General features: G+C 44.3%; 1 protein-coding gene across 1 annotated transcript in view; it reads left to right on the forward strand.

Annotated features, from left to right (window-relative positions):
- The first annotated feature begins 20,970 nt into the window (after positions 1 to 20,970).
- Positions 20,971 to 21,530, forward strand: part of FER1L6 (fer-1 like family member 6) — a 181,733-nt gene continuing 181,173 nt past the window's right edge. The window contains exon 1 of the mRNA XM_077271183.1: positions 20,971 to 21,065. Coding sequence (XP_077127298.1) covers positions 21,016 to 21,065 — 50 coding nt within the window. The 5' untranslated portion in view covers positions 20,971 to 21,015. The remainder of the gene's footprint in view (positions 21,066 to 21,530) is intronic.

Here is a 21,530-nt window from a genome sequence, read left to right on the forward strand (position 1 = left end):
GTCAGTATTTTTACCTCAGTATTTGTAAGCTAAATTGGCAGCCTGATAAATCCCCAGCCAACAGTAAGCCCACCCCCTGGCAGTATATATTAGCTCACACATACACATAATAGACTGGTCATGTGACTGACAGCTGCCGGATTCCTATATGGTACATTTGTTGCTCTTGTAGTTTGTCTGCTTATTAATCAGATTTTTATTTTTGAAGGATAATACCAGACTTGTGTGTGTTTTAGGGCGAGTTTCATGTGTCAAGTTGTGTGTGTTGAGTTGCATGTGGCGACATGCATGTAGCGACTTTTGTGAGATGAGTTTTGTGTGGCGACATGCGTGTAGCAACTTTTTGTGTGTCGAGTTGCATGTGACAGGTTAGTGTAGCAAGTTGTGTGCAGCAAGTTTTGCGCATGGCGAGTTTTGCGCATGGCGAGTTTTATGTGTGGTGCCTTTTGAGTATGTGCAAGTTTTGTGTGAGGCAACTTTTGCATGTGTTGCAACTTTTGTGCATGTGGCAATTTTTCTGCGTGTGCAAGTTTTGCGTGTGGCGAGTTTTCCATGAGGTGAGTTTTGCACGTGTGGCGAGTTTTGCATGTGGAGAGTTTTGCGCGTGGCGAGTTGTGAGTGGCGACTTTTGTGTTTCAACTTTTATGTGGCGAGGTTGGTGTATGTGTGGTGAAATGTGCGCTGAGGGTGGTATGTGTTTGAGCACGTGGTGTTGTGTGGCGCATTTTGTGTGTGTGTTCATATCCCCGTGGTGGTGTGGTGATTATCCCATGTCGGGGCCCCACCTTAGCAACTGTACAGTATATACTCTTTGGCGCCATCGCTCTCATTCTTTAAGTCCCCCTTGTTCACATCTGGCAGCTGTTAATTTGCCTCCAACACTTTTCCTTTCATTTTTTCCCCATTATGTAGATAGGGGCAAAATTGTTTGGTGAATTGGAAAGCGCGGGGTTAAAATTTCACCTCACAACATAGCTTTGACGCTCTCAGGGTCCAGACGTGTGACTGTGCAAAATTTTGTGCCTGTAGCTGCGACGCCTCCAACACTTTTCCTTTCACTTTTTCCCCATTATGTAGATAGGGGCAAAATTGTGTGGTGAATTGGAAAGCGCGGGGTTAAAATTTCACCTCACAATATAGCCTATGACGCTCTCGGGGTCCAGACGTGTGACTGTGCAAAATTTTGTGGCTGTAGCTGCGACGGTTCAGATGCCTATCCCGGACATACATACACACACACATACATACACACATTCAGCTTTATATATTAGATATTTATTAGGTCTGCCATCTACACCGATTAAAACAAACTCTTGGTCTGAGAATTGACATGACGAGGCTTGAGAGGGAGTGAGATTCCCATACAGGGTTAAAAAGGGGTATTGGAGTATGAGACTGGACTTGTGTACGATGGGAGGAGGGCAGGGGCTGAAGTCTCTTACATGGGCCACTGATAAGGAACAGAGCTGTGTCCTTGCAGCTGTGTTTGGGTTTGTGTGGGGGGGGGGCTGAGATTGGAGCAGACATCGCTGCGGCTACAGATTTAACCTTTAATTTCTCTGCTGATGCAGAATGGGCTTTTTGTTACAATGAGAATCCCAGATCTTTAAATACTACCATAAAACGCCCATAAAACTTCTCGGCAGTCCAGGATATATTGGTTCCTTGGGGTTAAGGGGCATAGGGCTTACAGTCGGGAGTAGAGGCTTAATTTCCTGGGGAGGGACCATATCATCTAACAGGGAGCCCCCCTGTTTCAGATTATTATTTTTAATTATTTGTCTTTCTAACACATTACCCTCAATCACTTTCTAAATTCCTTCCTGCACCACAAAACATCCAGTTTTTTGTCATAGTAATATACAACTTTCCCTTTCCAACGTGACAAAACAATCAGAATTCACGTCCTCTGTTGATCCTCAATTTGCTATATATCAACCACTCAACTTGAAGCAGGTGAATCTTTTACCAATCTTTCAATCACACTGATAATCAAACAATCACTTACAAATTTCCTTCTAAAACTAGACACTAGATTTCACTTTCAATTTACAATATTTCTTTGTACTTCAAAACAATATTGTCGCCTTAAACAAAACACAGATCTACCAGCGCGTACTACACCAAGAAAATACAGTGAAACTCAAGAGCGCAGCCATGTGCGTGCCCCCTCCACACCAGAAACACAGCATAGATAAGAAAATCACAGCATTCCTCAGCGCAGAAGGGAGAAAGCAACAGCGCAGCTGCTCGACCCCTCCCATCGGATATTTTAGAGATAAACACAGAAACGGAATACAGCAGTTACATAGTTATTAAGGTTGAAGGAAGACTTTAAGTCCATCTAGTTCAACCCATAGCCTAACCTAACATGCCCTAACATGTTGATCCAGGGGAAGGCAAAAAAAACCCCATGTGGTAAGAGTAAGCTCCATCATGGGGAAAAAAATTCCTTCCCGACCCCACATACGGCAATCAGACTAGTTCCCTGGATCAACGCCTTATCAAGGAATCTAATATATATACCCTGTAATATTATACTTTTCCAGAAAGGTATCCAGTCCCCTCTTAAATTGAAGCAATGAGTCACTCATTACAACATCATATGGCAGAGAGTTCCATAGTCTCACTGCTCTTACAGTAAAGAATCCGCGTCTGTTATTATGCTTAAACCTTTTTTCCTCCAGACGTAGAGGATGCCCCCTTGTCCCTGTCACCGGTCTATGATTAAAAAGATCAGCAGAAAGGTCTTTGTACTGTCCCCTCATATATTTATACATTAACATAAGATCACCCCTTAGTCTTCTTTTTTCCAAACTAAATAGCCCCAAGTGTAATAACCTATCTTGGTATGGCAGACCCCCCAGTCCTCTAATAACCTTGGTTGCTCTTCTCTGCACCCGCTCCAGTTCAGCTATGTCTTTCTTATACACCGGAGACCAGAACTGTGCACAGTATTCTAAGTGTGGTCGCACTAGTGACTTGTATAGAGGTAAAATTATGTTCTCCTCATGAGCATCTATGCCTCTTTTAATGCTTCCCATTATTTTATTTGCCTTTGTAGCAGCTGCCTGACACTGGCCACTGAATATTAGTTTGTCATCCACCCATACACCCAGGTCTTTTTCATTGACGGTTTTGCCCAGAGTTTTAGAATTAAGCACATAGTTATACATCTTATTACGTTTACCCAAGTGCATGACCTTACATTTATCCCCATTAAAGCTCATTTGCCATTTATCAGCCCAAGCTTCTAGTTTACATAAATCAGCCTGTAATATAAAATTGTCCTCCCCTGTATTGATTACCCTGCAGAGTTTAGTGTCATCTGCAAATATTGAAATTCTACTCTGAATGCCCCCTACAAGGTAATTAATAAATATGTTAAAAAGAAGAGGGCCCAATACTGACCCCTGTGGTACCCCACTACTAACCGTGACCCAGTCCGATTGTACTCCATTAATAACCACCCTTTGTTTCCTATCCCTGAGCCAACTCTCAGACTTCTCAGACTTAATTAATTTCTACAAAATCTTCATCGCACAATTCACACACCAGAACACCTTAGGAAAAAAACAATAATTGAGAATATTTTCCCTGCATTCCTGACAGATTTCTTTCCCCATCTTTGGGCTAACAATATCAAATCTTCATCACACAAATTCAAAATCTTCTTCCACGGAAACTGATTCTCCTTTAGAGCTAAATACCCTTACTTAGTCGTGCATAATACCGACGGCCTTACGGTTTTATTCCACTGGGTCTCTCTGTCCCCCGCTGGGACAACCCAAAAATGCGGTACTCAGTGAAAGGAGGAGGGCGTCTTAGACTTCCCTCCGGACACCTCTGGATATATTTAAATCAATAAATACCTGAGTTACGTATCCTACCCAATCTTCGATCACCTCACCGCGCCTGATTCTAACAGTGATCAGGAATTCAGGATATTTTGACTGTAAAGAGAATTACATCACTGGTCAATCCGGGGTGTCCGTCCCTTATGAGGCACGGTTCGAGCACTGGGCTCCCAACGGAACTACACCTCTATATGATTCCACCCAAAAATCATCCCACCTTCGGGGACAAACCTCAGATCCTCTTTGCAGCAACAAACACAGGAAAACCACACCAAACGGTCAGTCTGGACAGTATAACTGCCAACTTACCGTGGTTGTTGTGGGGGATGATCAGTCCCAATTTTCCAGTGCCTGTGTCCGGTCCGAGGGTCCTTTGCCTTGTTGTCCTCTGGGGGGCAGAGGCTTTCCTGCTTGGGGCCCCACGTTCTCGGGCGCCAACTGTTGAGGGAGGATCTAAATTGATCCTTCACGGTTAACTCAGTGATTTCCAAATTAATCTACAGGGCGTTGCCGGCAACTGAAAATGACCAGACGGAGACGTGTGCCTCTGTATGGGGGATCGAGCAGATCTCTGGCCCCCGTTTTATTGTGTATGAGTTTTCATAGTCATAGAAATTATACTTCAACCAATCAGCATAAGAATACGCTCACAGTTCTTAACCTATAAGAATACAGGAAAAACTTAACCCATGAGAATACAGGAAAAATGGAAACTGCAGATATGGTCATGTCTTTTTGGCATAGTATGTGTTTTTCTAACAGATGCCTTAGTCTTGTATAGTGATACACCCCCGAATCTATTATCTGGCTCGAGTCAGAAGACTCAAGGTCTTTATACCAATTATGAACCATAGCCTAGTTGCATACCAGGCTTGTGAACAACAAGATAAAATTACTTCATGGCAGCTGTAACCTTTTACCTAATGAAATAACAGAATTTATCTTTAAGCAACAAGAAAATGGAGTCAAAAACACAAAATGGAGAATCTAGCACAAAATGGAGAACCTTTCGTAATTTGTTCCTTCACAACCTTACAATAGCAAGGTGACATTAACCCATTAACCTGTGAGCTTTAGCAAGGCTGGTTGTCAAAAATGGGGGGGACCCCACGCCATTTTTTTTTAAATTATTTATTTAAATAATTTTAAAAAAAGCGTGTGGACCCCTCTATTCTTGATAACCAGCCTTGCTGAAGCTGACAGCTGGGGGTTGCAGCCCCCAGTTGTGAGTTTTGTCTGGCTGGTTATCAAAATTAGGGGGGAACCCACGCTGTTTTCTTCAAAAAATTATTTATTTATAGCGCAGGAGCGGCAGATGAAAACTCCCATCCATCGCTCCTGCTCACACTGTAATTAGCGGCTGTAGGTGTCAGATGATGGGAGCAGTAGTCCCATCAGCTGACACCAGTGATCGGAGGTGAAGTTTACACCTCCGATCACAGCTGATCGCTCCTGCTGTCTTCTGATAGGGGGGAGCCGCGGCTCTCTGACCGGTGGGGAGGATTTCCCCGCCGATCAGAAGCGGTGTTTGCCACGCCGTCATGCATATGACAGCGTGTCAAACACTAATGTCGGACCCGATCCCCATTCAAGTGAATGGGGGTCCGCTGCTGGATGACAGGCTGCATGAACGCATTGTGCAGCCTGCCATCTAGATGTAGTAGAGCCGGGTGTGACGTTACATTCGGCTCTCCTTGACTTTTCTGCAGCAATTGCGCTGCAAGAAAAGTCAACCTTGCATACTTGCAGCGTTTTTTCACCACCCATTCAAGTCAATGGGTGAAAAAACACTGGAAAAACGCTGAAAGAAGTGACATGCCCTATATTAAAAAATGCTGCAAAGCACAAAATACTGATCACACAAAAACCCAATGTGTGTGCATGAGATTTCTGAAATCTCATAGGATTTGCTGGTACTGTAAAAGCAGCTGAAAAGCAGCATAAAAAAATGCAGCAAAAACGCCCTGTGTGAACTTACCCTTAGGCTCCACTTTTCATTATTGTAAAGAATTATAACAGGTAAAATATACTATACATCTGCAGAACATCACATAATGCATGCAGCTTGTACCTGCCTTTAAGATAAATGAAACGGTACACATTAACCCTTTGACATAGATATCACTTGATTTTTGCCCTGTGAATATATTTTCATTCTCCAGTATCACATCCTATGTATTCCAAATGATTATCCTTAATTCATAGCTATAAAAAGAGAAAATACAAATATTTTATAAAAAACTGACTGTAAAATAAAGTATCTACAGTCAGCAGATGGCAGTAATCACACATTTGTGGGAGGAGCTATAGGTAGATTGACACCACCCATGAGGAGCAGTATTGTGCATAAGTAGACTGATATTTCTAAATCCATACATACACCAGCACCAACCTTACTGGGACCCAAAGGAGCAGTAAGTACTCCTTTTTTTTCTATAATTTGCAGTTAGTTTCCGTATACCTTGTTTTTTTACAATTTTCAAATTGCTATTTATGTTATTGCATTATGTGTTATGGACCTGGTGGTTAGGAGCACCCGGAATGACCTGATGAGTAAACTCAAAATCGGGACTAGCTCTGGGTAAGTGGGAACTCTGCTGACCGCAAACCCTACTCCTATCACACAGACTAGAAATAGCCGTGGAGCGTACCTAACTCTCCCTAGTCGCCTCTTCACAGCCTAAGAGCTAACTACACCTAAAGATAGAAATAGAAGCCTTACCTTGCCTCAGAGAAATTCCCCAAAGGTAAAGGCAGACCCCCACATATATTGACTGTGAGTTAAGAGGAAAGTCACAAACACAGGAATGAAACAGGTTTTAGCAAAGGAGGCCAGATTTCACTAAATAGTCAGAGGATAGAAAAGGGAACTATGCGGTCAGCACAAAAGACTACAAAAACCACGCAGAGTAAGCAAAAAGACTCCCCACACCGACTCACGGTGTGGAGGTGCCACTCTGCACCCCAGAGCTTCCAGCTAGCAAGGGAATATCATGATAGCAAGCTGGACTAGAAATTAGCAGTACTAAGAAATATATTCAGGAAGCAGTAACAACAAATGAACTAGCAAAGACTTAGCTTCTGCTGGAGTAGACAGGTCCTCAGAGAAGTCCAAGAGAGATCTGAACCAATACTGAAACATTGACAGCTGGCATGAAGTAACGATCTGAGTGGAGTTAAATAGGGAAGCAGCATAGCAATAAACGAGAGCAGCTGATAAAGCCAACCTCAGTGACCAGCAGTTCCGCTCGAAGCCACCAGAGGGAGTCCAAGAGCAGAACCAACCAAAGTACCATTCATGACCACAGGAGGGAGTCCGAGAACGGAATTCACAACAATTATGATTATTATAATCATTATGTCATGGTCTGCTGAATTTCTAGAATTAGGTGGTTTTAGGGTTAACCTGACATATTTGCACTTTAAATAAAGAGAGTCTTGAGTAGTATAGTCGCCTTTTCATAGTAAAGGTTCTACTTTTGAAAGTTATTTATATTTTTGTAAATATGTTCCAGCAATGTTTAAAGAATCAATTACTTCCCATAAAGGGAAGCTCAAGTTTACATTTATCTACCTGTTTAACCTGTTATCAGCATTTTAAAAATATAAATGTTTTTGCATGTGTTTTAATTAATTTGTACTGTTGTTTTCTTTTCCCAGTCCGGGAGTTCTGGATTTAATGGGGGGGGGGGGGGGGTAATGTGACACCCCAGGGTCCTGGTTGTCACAGTGGCATTGCTTTCCTAACGGGGAGAGTGATGTCATGCTTGGAAGGGAAGGAAGATCTTCTTATCAGGTATAATAATAATAATGATCATTTTTTTTATTTATATAGCGCCAACATATTCCGCAGCGCTTTACAAATTATAGAGGGGACTTGTACAGACAATAGACATTACAGCATAACAGAAATCACAGTTCAAAACAGATACCAGTAGGAATGAGGGCCCTGCTCGCAAGCTTACAAACTATGAGGAAAAGGGGAGACACGAGAGGTGGATGGTAACAATTGCTTTAGTTATTTGGACCAGCCATAGTGTAAGGCTCGGGTGTTCATGTAAAGCTGCATGAACCAGTTAACTGCCTAAGTATGTAGCAGTACAGACATAGAGTGCTATTAACTGCATAAAGTGTATGAGAACATGATGAGAGGAACCTGATTTTTTTTTTTTTTTAATTGAATGGGCCACACAGGGATGGTTAGGTTAATGCATTGAGGCGGTAGGCCAGTCTGAACAAATGAGTTTTTAGGGCACGCTTAAAACTGTGGGAATTGGGGATTAATCGTATTAACCTAGGTAGTGCATTCCAAAGAATTGGCGCAGCACGTGTAAAGTCTTGGAGACGGGAGTGGGAGGTTCTGATTATTGAGGATGCTAACCTGAGGTCATTAGCGGAGCGGAGGGCACGGGTAGGGTGGTAGACTGAGACCAGAGAGGAGATGTAGGGTGGTGCTGAGCCATGGAGTGCTTTGTGGATGAGGGTAGTAGTTTTGTACTGGATTCTGGAATGGATGGGTAGCCAGTGCAATGACTGGCACAAGGTAGAGGCATCGGTGTAACGGTTGGTGAGGAATATGATTCTGGCAGCAGCATTCAGGACAGATTGGAGCGGGGAGAGTTTGGTAAGAGGGAGGCCGATTAGTAGAGAGTTACAATAGTCCAGACGAGAATGAGTGAGACAGTAAGAGTTTTTGCAGAGTCGAAAGTAAGAAAAGGGCGAATTCTAGAAATATTTTTGAGATGCAGATAAGAAGAGCGAGCCAGTGATCGGATGTGGGGGGTGAAGGAAAGCTCGGAATCAAGGATCACCCCAAGGCAGCGGGCATGTTGCTTTGGAGTAATGGTGGAACCACACACGGAGATGGCAATGTCAGGCAAAGGTAGGTTAGTAGAGGGAGAGAACACAAGGAGTTCAGTTTTTGACAGGTTCAGTTTCAGATAGAGGGAGGACATGATGTTAGAGACAGCGGTAAGACAATCACTGGTGTTTTCTAAAAAGGTCGGCGTGATAACAGGAGAAGAGGTGTATAAATGGGTGTCATCAGCATAGAGATGGTACTGGAAACCAAATCTACTGATTGTATGTCCAATAGGGGCAGTATACAAAGAGAAGAGGAGGGGGCCTAGGACTGATCCTTGAGGAACCACAACAGTAAGGGGAAGGTGAGAGGAGGAGGAACCAGCAAAACATACCATGAAGGATCGGTCAGAGAGATAGGAGAAGAACCAAGAGAGAACGGTGTCCTTGAGGCCGATGGAGCGGAGCATAGTGAGGAGGAGCTGATGATCCACAGTATCGAATGCTGCAGAGAGATCCAAGAGAATTAGCATGGAGTAGTGACCATTAGATTTAGCTTTTAAGTAGGTCATTAGAGACTTTAGTGAGGGCAGTTTCAGTAGAGTGTAAAGAGCGGAAGCCAGATTGAAGAGGGTCGAGAAGAGAGTTATCTGAGCGATAGCGGGTAAGACGGGAGTGGACCAGGCGTTGGAGGAGTTCGAGGTAATCACAAAGCACACATGTTCACACTCCAGGCCAGAAGGAGGAGCTCTGATCCTGCTTATGGGTGGCTCCCCTATATGTACATTCTGGTCTGGGGGGAAAGTTAGTTGGTGAGAGGAGTTAGTTGGTGCCAGACAGAAGACTGGAGCAATCTGAGGCAGAAAGACGGAGGGGCCGTGCAGCCAGAGGTGCTGCAGCTCCTGGATAGTGATATACAGAAGGAAGAACAGCGTTTAGTGAGCGTGCAGGAGAGTGAAGCACAGGAGAGTGACATTTGGGGAGGGCAGCTGCGACTGGGCTACCTCCCTGGCAGAGCGCAGATACCGGTAGCCGGAAGACCGAGGTTGTGTCGGACTCTAGGAGGCACAGCCGAAACCGGCAGGACAGCTGGACTATATGTGGCCTGTCCACCATAATACCCAGGAGACACAGTGGCGCATAGAACCCGGGTCATGATAGATACCCTGTAAAAAGACTCGAGCCACCTGTCATGCGGGTTTGTGTCCCACCTTTATGGAGGACAGAGAGAACTGTGAGGACCTTGTCAGAAGCCATAGGCAGTAAGGGACTACAACACCACCGCGCTAATAGGAAGGCTTTTAACTCCGCCTGGTAAAGGGGACTCTGAATTCGCTTTCAAGCTGGCCGGACCCTGCCTGCCCTGTGATCTGGTGCCCTGGACTGTTGCTGCCTGAAGTCTTCAGTAAATCAGGTAAAGAGACTGCAAATCCGTGTCCTCCGTTCTTTACTGCGCTACCCACAATCTTCACCTACATACCGGGAGCCCTGAGGACCTACTTCACCTGTGGGAAGTTATTCCATCTAGCTGCCATACCATCACCCCAGAGGACCCCTTTAAGCAGCATCTGTCCCCATTGACCGAATACCACAGGTGGCGTCACGAACGCAAACTCTATTCAAATCCCTTTTACATGGTCGCCCAGGGCCACGGACTGGGTCGCCGCCGTGACCCATCCTTTTAAGTACCGGACCCGGTACCAAGTATCCCACGGCCCTGGTGGACGTTCCACATACATAATGGAAATCATACTGTAAATTATAATGCTATAATACTGTGCTAAGTGCCTTATAGTACCTAAATAATTTAACCATGCTGCCTTTAAGAAGGGGGTGTCACCAGAACAAGACTGGAAACAGTTTGCTCTTTAATATTCCAGTTGCTCTCCAGAGTATTCCACTTTTTGTATTTTTTAAATCCGCCATATGGTTCCAGAGATATGGGCCTTTTAGTTCTGACCTATTTTAAATGTTCTTTAACAAGGGGGCGTGACGCACATAATTCTCTGGGGGCGTGTCTTGCATTATTACCTTTTGAGTAGTGCTCCTTGGTAAAGAACATGAGTAAATAAAGAGGCCCATGTCTCTGGATCCGTATGGCAGATTTAAAAAAACAAAAATCGGAATAAAAATAAAAAGTGGCCACTTATGACCTGGTGACAGGTCCTCCTTAGGGTATGTGCACACGTTGCAGATTTCCCTGCAGAATTTTCTGCATGGAATCTGCATCTCTTGGCAGAATCTGCAGGTCAAAATCTGCACATTGTTGTGCGGATTTTGTGTGTTTTTTCTGCGGATTCTTTGCGGTTTGTATACGTTTTTACCCCTACAGATTTCTTTAATGGAATAGGTGCAGAAACGCTGCAGATCCGCAAAAAGAATTGTCATGCTCCTTAAAATAATCTGCTGCGGATTCCATGCGGAATTTTCCACAGCATGTGCACAGCTTTTTTCCCCCCATTGATTTACATTGTACTGTAAATCACTTGCGGATCTGCAGCGATTCTGAGCGGAAAATCAGCTGCGGATCCGCAGCAAATCTGCAACGTGTGCACATAGCCTGAGGCTTTTTCTTTATGTGAAAAGCCCCATTTTTGTTTTCCAAGATCCTTAATTGCCAGAACAATAAAATACCCCCTAAAATAAATTTTGAGAACTGCACCTCTTAGGGTATTTTTTAAGGAATCTGCTGGCATCATGTATAGATGTTAACATTAGAACATCTTTTTTTCCAAAAATATTATATAGAGGACTCCTTCACTAGTCTCACCAAAAAAAGGGTTTGGTTCACAAGGGTCTTTGGAGAGTTTTTTTTTTTTTTTTTCTATCCATCCCTCACGCCACTGTTTTTCTTTTCGCTACAGGGGCACCGAATATAACGGTTTTCTGCCTCTTATACAGTACAGACCAAAAGTTTGGACACACCTTCTCATTTAAAGATTTTTCTGTATTTTCAAGACTATGAAAATGTATATTCACACTGAAGTCATCAAAACTATAAATTAACACATGTGGAATTATATACTTTATCAAAAAAGTGCGAAACAACTGAAATTATGTCTTAGGGTATGTGTCCACGTTCAGGATTGCATCAGGATTTGGTCAGGATTTTTCATCAGTATTTGTAAGCCAAAACCAGGAGTGGGTGATAAATGCAAAAGTGGAGCATATGTTTCTATTATACTTTTCCTCTAATTGTTCCACTCCTGGTTTTGGCTTACAAATACTGATGAAAAATCCTGACCAAATCCTGATGCAATCCTGAACGTGGACACATACCCTTATATTCTAGGTTCTTCAAAGTAGCCACCTTTTGCTTTGATGACTGCTTTGCACACTCTTGGCATTCTCTTGATGAGCTTCAAGAGGTAGTCACCAGGAATGGTCTTCCAACAATCTTGAAGGAGTTCCCAGAGATGCTTAGCACTTGTTAGCCCTTTTGCCTTCACTATGCGGTCCAGCTCACCCCAAACGATCTCGATTGGGTTCAGGTCTGGTGACTGTGGAGGCCAGGTCATCTGGCTTGGCACCCCATCACTCTCCTAATTGGTCAAATAGCCCTTACACAGCCTGGAGGTGTGTTTGGGGTCACGGTCCTGTTGAAAAATAAATGATGATCCAACTAAACGCAAACTGGATGGAATAGCATGCCGCTGCAAGATGCTGTGGTAGCCATGCTGGTTCAGTATGCCTTCAATTTTGAATAAATCCCCAACAGTGTCACCAGCAAAGCACCCCCACACATCACACCTCCTCCTCCATGCTTCACGGTGGGAACTAGGCATGTAGAGTCCATCCGATCACCTTTTCTGCGTCGCACAAGGACTCGTGGTTGAAACCATCAAAAGATCTAAAATTTGGACGCATCAGACCAAAGCACATATTTTCACTGGTTAATGTCTATTCCTTGTGTTCTTTAGCCCAAACAAGTCTCTTCTGCTTGTTGCCTGTCCTCAGCAGTGGTTTCCTAGCAGCTATTTTACCATGAAGGCCTGCTGCACAAAGTCTCCTCTTAACAGTTGTTGTAGAGATGTGTCTGCTGCTAGAACTGTGTGGCATTGACCTGGTCTCTAATCTGAGCTGCTGTTAACCTGCGATTTCTGAGGCTGGTGACTCGGATAAACTTATCCTCAGAAGCAGAGGTGACTCCTAGTCTTCCTTTCCTGGGGCGGTCCTTACGTGAGCCAGTTTCCTTGCAGGGCTTGATGGTTTTTGCCACTGCACTTGGGGACACTTTCAAAGTTTTCCCAATTTTTCGGACTGACTGACCTTCATTTCTTAAAGTAATGATGGCCACACATTTTTCTTTACTTAGCTGCTTTTTTCTTGCCATAATACAAATTCTAACAGTCTATTCAGTAGGACTATCAGCTGTGTATCCACCAGACTTCTGCACAACACAACTGATGGTCCCAACCCCATTTATAAGACAAGAAATCCCACTTATTAAACCTGACAGGGCACACCTGTGAAGAGAAAACCATTCCCGGTGACTACCTCTTGAAGCTCATCAAGAGAATGCCAAGAGTGTGCAAAGCAGTCAACAAAGCAAAAGGTGGCTGCTTTGAAGAACCTAGAATATAAGACATATTTTCACTTGTTTTGCACTTTTTTGTTAAGTATATAATTCCACATGTGTTAATTCATAGTTTTGATGCCTTTAGTGTGAATGTACAATTTTCATAGTCATGAAAATACAGAAAAATCTTGAAATGAGTAGGTGTGTCCAAACTTTTGGTCTGTACTGTATATGGAATGTGTGATTGTATCCGGATTGGATTTGCATAATATATGTATTTTTATGCCACAACTGGCATGTTTATTAAGCCAACTATTGCCGAATTTTTTTTTACTATCATTAAATGTACCAGTTTTGTGTGCTTGCTGTTGAGGGAAATAAATAATAGATCATTTTTCATATATAAAAGTAATGAGGGGTCTAATTTTAAAAAGCTTATCAAAATTGGTGCTATCCTCGGGGGGGGGGGGGGGGGAGGGGGGTTGGTGGATGGCCTTAAAATGTTCCCTGGGCATTGTAATGTACTATAAGGGGTTGTGTAGAACCTTGAAGTTGTTTTCTTACTAAGTCCCATATTCCCAACCAATCTTTAATTATTGAGTAATTCAGGCAGTATTTGTGGGATGCCACCTATAAGGTCTTAAGGTTTATCTAGGTTTTCCGTCACCCTGGGCAAGAATTCAGTTTGGCTCCCCCCCCCCCAGTGATGTGACCAATCATTCATATGCGATTTTCACACTTAATCACATGTTGATGAGCTGCTCTTCTTAATTCTCTCAATTTTCAGTAAAAAACTAGGAGAAGCAGGAACAAAAGCTAGTCGTCACTTGACCGTAAGCAGGACTGTCACTAGGATTTTCAGGGACCCATACTGGCAAAATTTTCAGGCCCCCTTGAGACTCCGTCCAGGCTCCACCCCAGCTCCGCCTCCATCCCCTGAACCTTCAACAGTCCCACCACCCACTCTTGGAGAAACTCCACTCCTGCACCACGTTCTCACCAATTAGATATTAAGAGTTCCCATCAAACAGATCACATACATAGCCATCAGCTTTTGTTTTGGCCAATTTTGGGGAATCTAGAAGAGTAGCGGATGGGTGGGCAAATGGGAGGTCGGATAGGCGCACGCGGGCATCTCATCACTTATGGGCCCTCAACTCCTCCATATATATGCTGCAAGGGCCCGGCGCGTGCCGACAGCTTAAGAACAGAAGCCTCCTCTGCTGCGGCCATACAATATTATAAGTAGCTGCGGCTGTGAGTGACTGGGGCCCCGGGGCTTAATAAAGCAAAGCAAAGTAATTACTCAGGTTCACAGCATGCCACACAGTCTGCTGTTGTGAATTCTGTTCTTGGGTTCCCTCCGGTGGTTGTTGGTGGTATTGCAGCTGTCCCTGGCTTGCAGTTCTGGTCAGGTGGTTCTGCTGATTGCAGGCCTGACTGGGGTATTTAGGGCTGCTGGATTCATTAGTCAGTGCCAGTTGTCCATTGTTCTTGGAGGGATTGCTTCTCTCTCTGGTTCCTCATGCCCTGCTGCCAATTCAGCTAAGATAAGTGTCTGTTTTTTTTGTCTCTGTGCACACATGCAGTGTGCTTGTAATTCAGTGCAATCCATTTGTGTTTTTGTCCAGCTTTGACTTTGTTTGGATTTTTCAGTCATGCTGGATTCTCTGGAGTCGCAGATATACTTGCTATGTCTTTAGTTAGATGTAGTATATTTGTATTTTCTGCTGTGGATATTTTTAGGATTTTAATACTGACCGCTTAGAATTCTGCCCTATCTTTTTCTATTTAGCTAGAAGTGCCTCTTTTACTAAATTCTGTTTTTCTGCCTGCGTGTGTCTTTCCTCTTAAACTCACAGTCAATATTTGTGGGGGGCTGCCTATCCTTTGGGGCTCTGCTCTGAGGCAAGATAGAATTCCCATTTCCACCTATAGGGGTATTTAGTCCTCCGGCTGTGTTGAGGTGTCTAGGACTGGTTAGGCACACCCCACGGCTACTTCTAGTTGCGGTGTTAGTTTAGGGTTTGCGGTCAGTACAGATACCACTTACTCCTGAGAAAGTCTCTCATGCGGCTCCTAGGTCACCGGATCATAACAGTACAACTGGCCAACAATGAGTTAAATGCATCTCAGAAGAAGGGAAGAAAGGTGTTGAGCCATTTTTTTTTCTGTAGCCTGTTTTTTCTTTCCTTCCCTCATTTCCTCTGGGTGACTGAGGAGACTTGTGCTAGCATGGATGTTCAGGGATTAGTTTCTCGTGTAGACCAGCTTGCTGCTAGGGTATAGGGTATTTCGGATTATATTGTTCAGACTCCGCTTTTAGAGCCTAGGATTCCTACTCCTGATTTGTTTTTTGGGGACAGGTCCAAATTTTTGAGTTTTAAAAACAACTGTAAACTTTTTTTTGCTCTGAAACCTCGTTCCTCTGGTGATCCCATTCAGCAGGTTAAAATTGTCATCTCCCTGTTGCGTGGTGACCCTCAGGATTGGACATTTTCACTGGAATCTGGGAATCCGGCCTTACTTAATGTAGACGCCTTTTTTCAGGCTCTAGGATTATTATATGATGAACCAAATTCTGTGGATCAAGCGGAAAAGACCTTGTTGGCCCTGTCTCAGGGTCAAGAAGCGGCAGAATTGTATTGTCAGAAATTTAGAAAATGGTCTGTGCTGACTAAATGGAATGATGAAGCTTTGGCTGCAATTTTCAGAAAGGGTCTTTCTGAATCTGTTAAAGATGTTATGGTGGGGTTTCCCACGCCTGTTGGTCTGAGTGATTCTATGTCTCTGGCCATTCAGATTGATCGGCGCTTGCGGGAGCGCAGAACTGTGTGCGCTGTGGCGTTGTCCTCAGAGCAGATGCCTGAGCCTATGCAGTGTGATAGGATTCTGTCTAGAACAACAAGGATTCAGACGTCAGAATAGGTTGTGTTTTTATTGTGGCGATGCTTCTCATGTCATTTCAGTCTGCCCTAAGCGTACAAAGAGAATCGCTATTTCAGTTACCATCAGTACTGTACAACCTTAATTTCTGTTATCTGTGACCTTGATCTGCTCATTGTCGTCATTTTCTGTCATGGCGTTTGTGGATTCAGGCGCCACTTTGAATCTAATGGACTTTGAATTTGCCAGGCGTTGTGGTTTCCCCTTGCAGTCTTTGCAGAACCCTATTCCTTTAAGGGGCATTGATGCTACACCTTTGGCTAAAAATAAACCCCAGTTTTGGACACAGGTGACCATGTGCATGGCGCCAGCCCATCAGGAAGATTGTCATTTTCTGGTGTTGCATAATTTGCATGATGCTATTGTGCTGGGTTTTCCATGGTTGCAGATACATAATCCTGTGTTGGATTGGAAGTCTATGTCTGTGACTAGTTGGGGTTGTCAGGGGGTTCATAATGACGATCCTGTGATGTCAATCTCCTCTTCCTCCTCTTCTGAAGTTCCACAGTTTTTGTCTGATTTTCAGGATGTATTCGATGAGCCCAAGTCCAGTTCCCTTCCACCGCATAGGGACTGTGATTGTGCTATTGACTTGATTCCAGGCTGTAAGTTTCCCAAGGGCCGACTTTTCAACCTATCTGTGCCGGAACATACCGCCATGCGGAGTTATGTTAAGGAGTCTATGGAGAAGGGGCATATTCGTCCATCTTCTTCACCTTTGGGAGCGGGATTTTTTTTTGATGCTAAGAAGGATGGCTCCTTGAGACCCTGTATTGATTATCGCCTCTTGAATAAGATCACGGTCAAGTTTCAATACCCTTTGCCTTTGCTCACCGATTTGTTTGCCAGGATTAAGGGGGCTAGTTGGTTTACTAAGATTGACCTTCGGGGGGCATATAATCTTGTTCGTATTAAGCAGGGTGATGAATGGAAAACTGCGTTTAATACGCCCGAAGGCCATTTTGAATACCTTGTGATGCCATTCGGACTCTCTAATGCTCCATCTGTTTTTCAGTCCTTCATGCATGATATCTTCCGGAGTTATCTTGATAAATTCATGATTGTATATTTGGATGATATCTTGATTTTTTCCGATGATTGGGAGTCTCATGTGAAACAGGTCAGGATGGTATTTCAGATCCTTCGTGATAATGCTTTGTTTGTGAAGGGGTCTAAGTGTCTCTTTGGAGTGCAGAAGGTTTCTTTTTTGGGCTTCATTTTTTCTCCCTCATCTATAGAGATGGATCCAGTTAAGGTTCAGGCCATTCATGATTGGATTCAGCCCACATCCGTGAAGAGCCTTCAGAAATTTTTGGGCTTTGCTAATTTTTATCGCCGTTTCATTGCTAACTTTTCCAGTGTGGTTAAACCCCTGACCGATTTGACGAAGAAAGGCGCTGATGTAGCGTATTGGTCCTCTGTGGTTGTCTCTGCCTTTCAGGAGCTTAAACGCCGATTTACTTCTGCCCCGGTGTTGCATCAGCCGGATGTTTCTCTTCCGTTTCAGGTTGAGGTTGACGCTTCTGAGATTGGGGCAGGGGCCGTCTTGTCTCAGAGGAATTCTGTTGGTTCCTTGATGAAACCGTGTGCCTTCTTTTCTCGTAAGTTTTCACCTGCTGAACGCAATTATGATGTCGGCAATCGGGAGTTGTTGGCTATGAAGTGGGCGTTTGAGGAATGGCGACATTGGCTTGAGGGAGCCAAGCACCGTATTGTGGTCTTGACCGATCATAAAAATCTGATTTACCTCGAGTCTGCCAGACGGCTGAATCCTAGACAGGCTCGATGGTCCTTGTTTTTCTCCCGTTTTGATTTCGTGGTCTCGTATCTTCCGGGTTCTAAGAATATTAAGGCTGATGCCCTCTCTAGGAGTATTTTGCCTAATTCTCCTGAGGTACTGGAACCGGTCGGCATTCTGAAGGAAGGGGTGGTCCTTTCGGCCATTTCCCCTGATTTGCGACGGGTTCTGCAGGAATTTCAGGCTGACAAACCTGACCGCTGTCCAGTGGGCAAACTGTTTGTTCCTGACAGATGGACTAGTAGAGGGATTTCTGAGGTTCATTGTTCTGTGTTGGCAGGCCATCCTGGTATTTTTGGTACCAGAGATTTGGTTGGTAGGTCCTTTTGGTGGCCTTCTTTGTCACGTGATGTGCGTTCTTTTGTGCAGTCCTGTGGGACTTGTGCGCGGGCCAAGCCTTGTTGTTCCCGTGTTAGCGGGTTGCTTTTGCCTTTGCCGGTCCCTGAGAGGCCCTGGACGCATATTTCTATGGATTTTATTTCAGATCTTCCGGTTTCCCAGAGGATGTCGGTTATCTGGGTGGTTTGTGACCGGTTCTCTAAGATGGTTCATTTGGTGCCTTTGCCTAAATTGCCTTCCTCTTCTGATTTGGTTCCGTTGTTTTTCCAGCATGTGGTTCTTTTGCATGGTATTCCGGAGAATATTGTGTCCGACAGAGGTTCCCAGTTTGTTTCTAGGTTTTGGCGGGCCTTTTGTGCTAGGCTGGGCATTGATTTGTCTTTTTCTTCCGCATTTCATCCGCAGACAAATGGCCAGACCGAGCGAACTAATCAGACTTTGGAAAGTTATTTGAGATGCTTTGTGTCTGCTGATCAGGATGATTGGGTGGCTTTCTTGCCATTGGCCGAGTTCGCCCTTAATAATCGGGCTAGTTCTTCTACCTTGGTTTCGCCCTTCTTTTGTAATTTTGGTTTTCATCCTCGTTTTTCTTCGGGGCAGGTTGAGCCTTCTGATTGTCCTGGTGTGGATTCTGTGGTTGACAGGTTGCAGCAGATTTGGGCTCATGTGGTGGACAATTTGGTGTTGTCTCAGGAGGAGGCTCAGCGTTTTGCTAACCGTCGTAGGTGTGTTGGTTCCTGGCTTCGGGTTGGGGATTTGGTCTAATTGTCTTCCCGTCATGTTCCTATGAAGGTTTCTTCCCCTAAGTTTAAGCCTCGGTTTATTGGTCCTTATAGGATTTCTGAGATCATCAATCCGGTGTCTTTTCGTTTGGCCCTTCCGGCCTCTTTTGCCATCCATAATGTTTTCCATAGATCTTTATTGCGGAAATATGTGGTGCCCGTTGTTCCCTCTGTTGATCCTCCTGCTCCTGTGTTGGTTGATGGGGAGTTGGAGTATGTGGTTGAGAAGATTTTGGATTCTCGCCTTTCGAGGCGGAGGCTTCAGTACCTTGTCAAATGGAAGGGTTATGGCCAGGAGGATAATTCTTGGGTTTTTGCCTCTGATGTCCATGCTGCTGATTTGGTCCGTGCCTTTCATCTGGCTCGTCCTGATTGGCCTGGGGGCTCTGGTGAGGGTTCGGTGCCCCCTCATCAAGGGGGGGGTACTGTTGTGAATTCTGTTCTTGGGTTCCCTCCGGTGGTGGTTGGTGGTATTGCAGCTGTCCCTGGCTTGTAGTTCTGGTCAGGTGGTTCTGCTGATTGCAGGCCTGACTGGGGTATTTAGGGCTGCTGGATTCATTAGTCAGTGCCAGTTGTCCATTGTTCTTGGAGGGATTGCTTCTCTCTCTGGTTCCTCATGCCCTGCTGCCAATTCAGCTAAGATAAGTGTCTGTTTTTTTTGTCTCTGTGCACACATGCAGTGTGCTTGTAATTCAGTGCAATCCATTTGTGTTTTTGTCCAGCTTTGACTTTGTTTGGATTTTTCAGTCATGCTGGATTCTCAGGAGTCGCAGATATACTTGCTATGTCTTTAGTTAGATGTAGTATATTTGTATTTTCTGCTGTGGATATTTTTAGGATTTTAATACTGACCGCTTAGAATTCTGTCCTATCTTTTTCTATTTAGCTAGAAGTGCCTCTTTTGCTAAATCCTGTTTTTCTGCCTGCGTGTGTCTTTCCTCTTAAACTCACAGTCAATATTTGTGGGGGGCTGCCTATCCTTTGGGGCTCTGCTCTGAGGCAAGATAGAATTCGCATTTCCACCTATAGGGGTATTTAGTCCTCCGGCTGTGTCGAGGTGTCTAGGACTGGTTAGGCACACCCCACGGCTACTTCTAGTTGCGGTGTTAGTTTAGGGTTTGCGGTCAGTACAGATACCACTTACTCCTGAGAAAGTCTCTCATGCGGCTCCTAGGTCACCGGATCATAACAGTCTGCCAGGCCGTTTATACAGGACTCCTTCAGGGCAGGCTGCTCTGCATGTCTCACCCAGTCCTGATCCCCATCTTTGCTTTTGCTCACTAGTAACGGCAGTAATGCCCTGATGGCGGCCCTGAGTTTGAGGACCACCAGTAACTGCTCTACCCCTGTTCCCAACTATGTTCCCGTTTTAGCCTCTCCCAACTTACCGCTAAGCTGTACTCACTTCCAGGATAATGCTTTTGCCACTTTTGCTGGATTCCTTTTTTTAGAGAACTTGCTTTCTCTCTGGCTGATGCTCGCTGTGCTATAACTACAGGCACTATAGTGTCCGAAGCTTCTACAGCCCTTTTTCTGCTGTTGCCCACTAATCGCTATCTCTTCTTTATCATTACTCCAGTTTGCAATAGTTTTCACAGTACGCGTGTAAATCAATGCAGCGTCTGAGAAATGCATCCACATAACACATTACATCTATTATATCCTCTCCAGGGGGTGCGGATCGCTCTTCTACTCACTTACATGCTGATGCTCATTGATGTAAGTGTCCTCCTTTCTGTATCTTCGGACCATTCGCATATTTTCTTCCCTCCAGATGCAGAATTCTCAATGTTTGCTTACAGCGTAATCACCTTTAAATCTACAATTAGTATGATGGATTACATTCTGGGGAGCTAGGAATTGATATGTTTAAACAACCACACCTTGTGCAACTACATTGGCTCTTATAGTTCTCTGCCAAGCTCACAAGTCTCCAGCAGCTACCGGGAACATGAGACCTTCTCACCGCAGATAATGGACTTCATCAAAAAGGGAAAAGAAGCGGACAAGGCATCGAAAGCAAAGTAATGTATCATCGCGTCCCAGGAATGACTAATCTATAGAATTTGCATGGATAAATGTTGTATCTTCATCATACAACCTTATAAAGAAACAGCAGAGCAGAGTTTGTCAGAGGTTTTAGAGATGATTTTTGTCAGGTGCAGCAGAGATGAGTGATGGCTGTTTTATAATAAGATATTACTTCAATTATGGCATTATGTGTTACTCAACTAATGCAATTCCGAAAAGTAAATTTTTTTATATCTTTTTTTTTTGTTCTTCAATTGCCTGCAGATTGGTTGGGTACTGGTCCTGAGAACCCAACAAAAGACTGCAATGAAGGGTGCAGCTCCGGAAGCAGGGGCGTAAAGAACAAACTCCAGATTTAATAGAAAGTCATATTATTTCCAGTGAATCCGGACTGAACGCTCTGCCTCTCAAGCTGCCCACTTCTCAGTAGTCTTTTGAGCAATTGTTGGGGACTTGAC

The sequence above is a fragment of the Ranitomeya variabilis genome, chromosome 6 (assembly GCF_051348905.1).
Source record: "Ranitomeya variabilis isolate aRanVar5 chromosome 6, aRanVar5.hap1, whole genome shotgun sequence".
Taxonomy (NCBI): Eukaryota; Metazoa; Chordata; class Amphibia; order Anura; family Dendrobatidae; genus Ranitomeya; species Ranitomeya variabilis.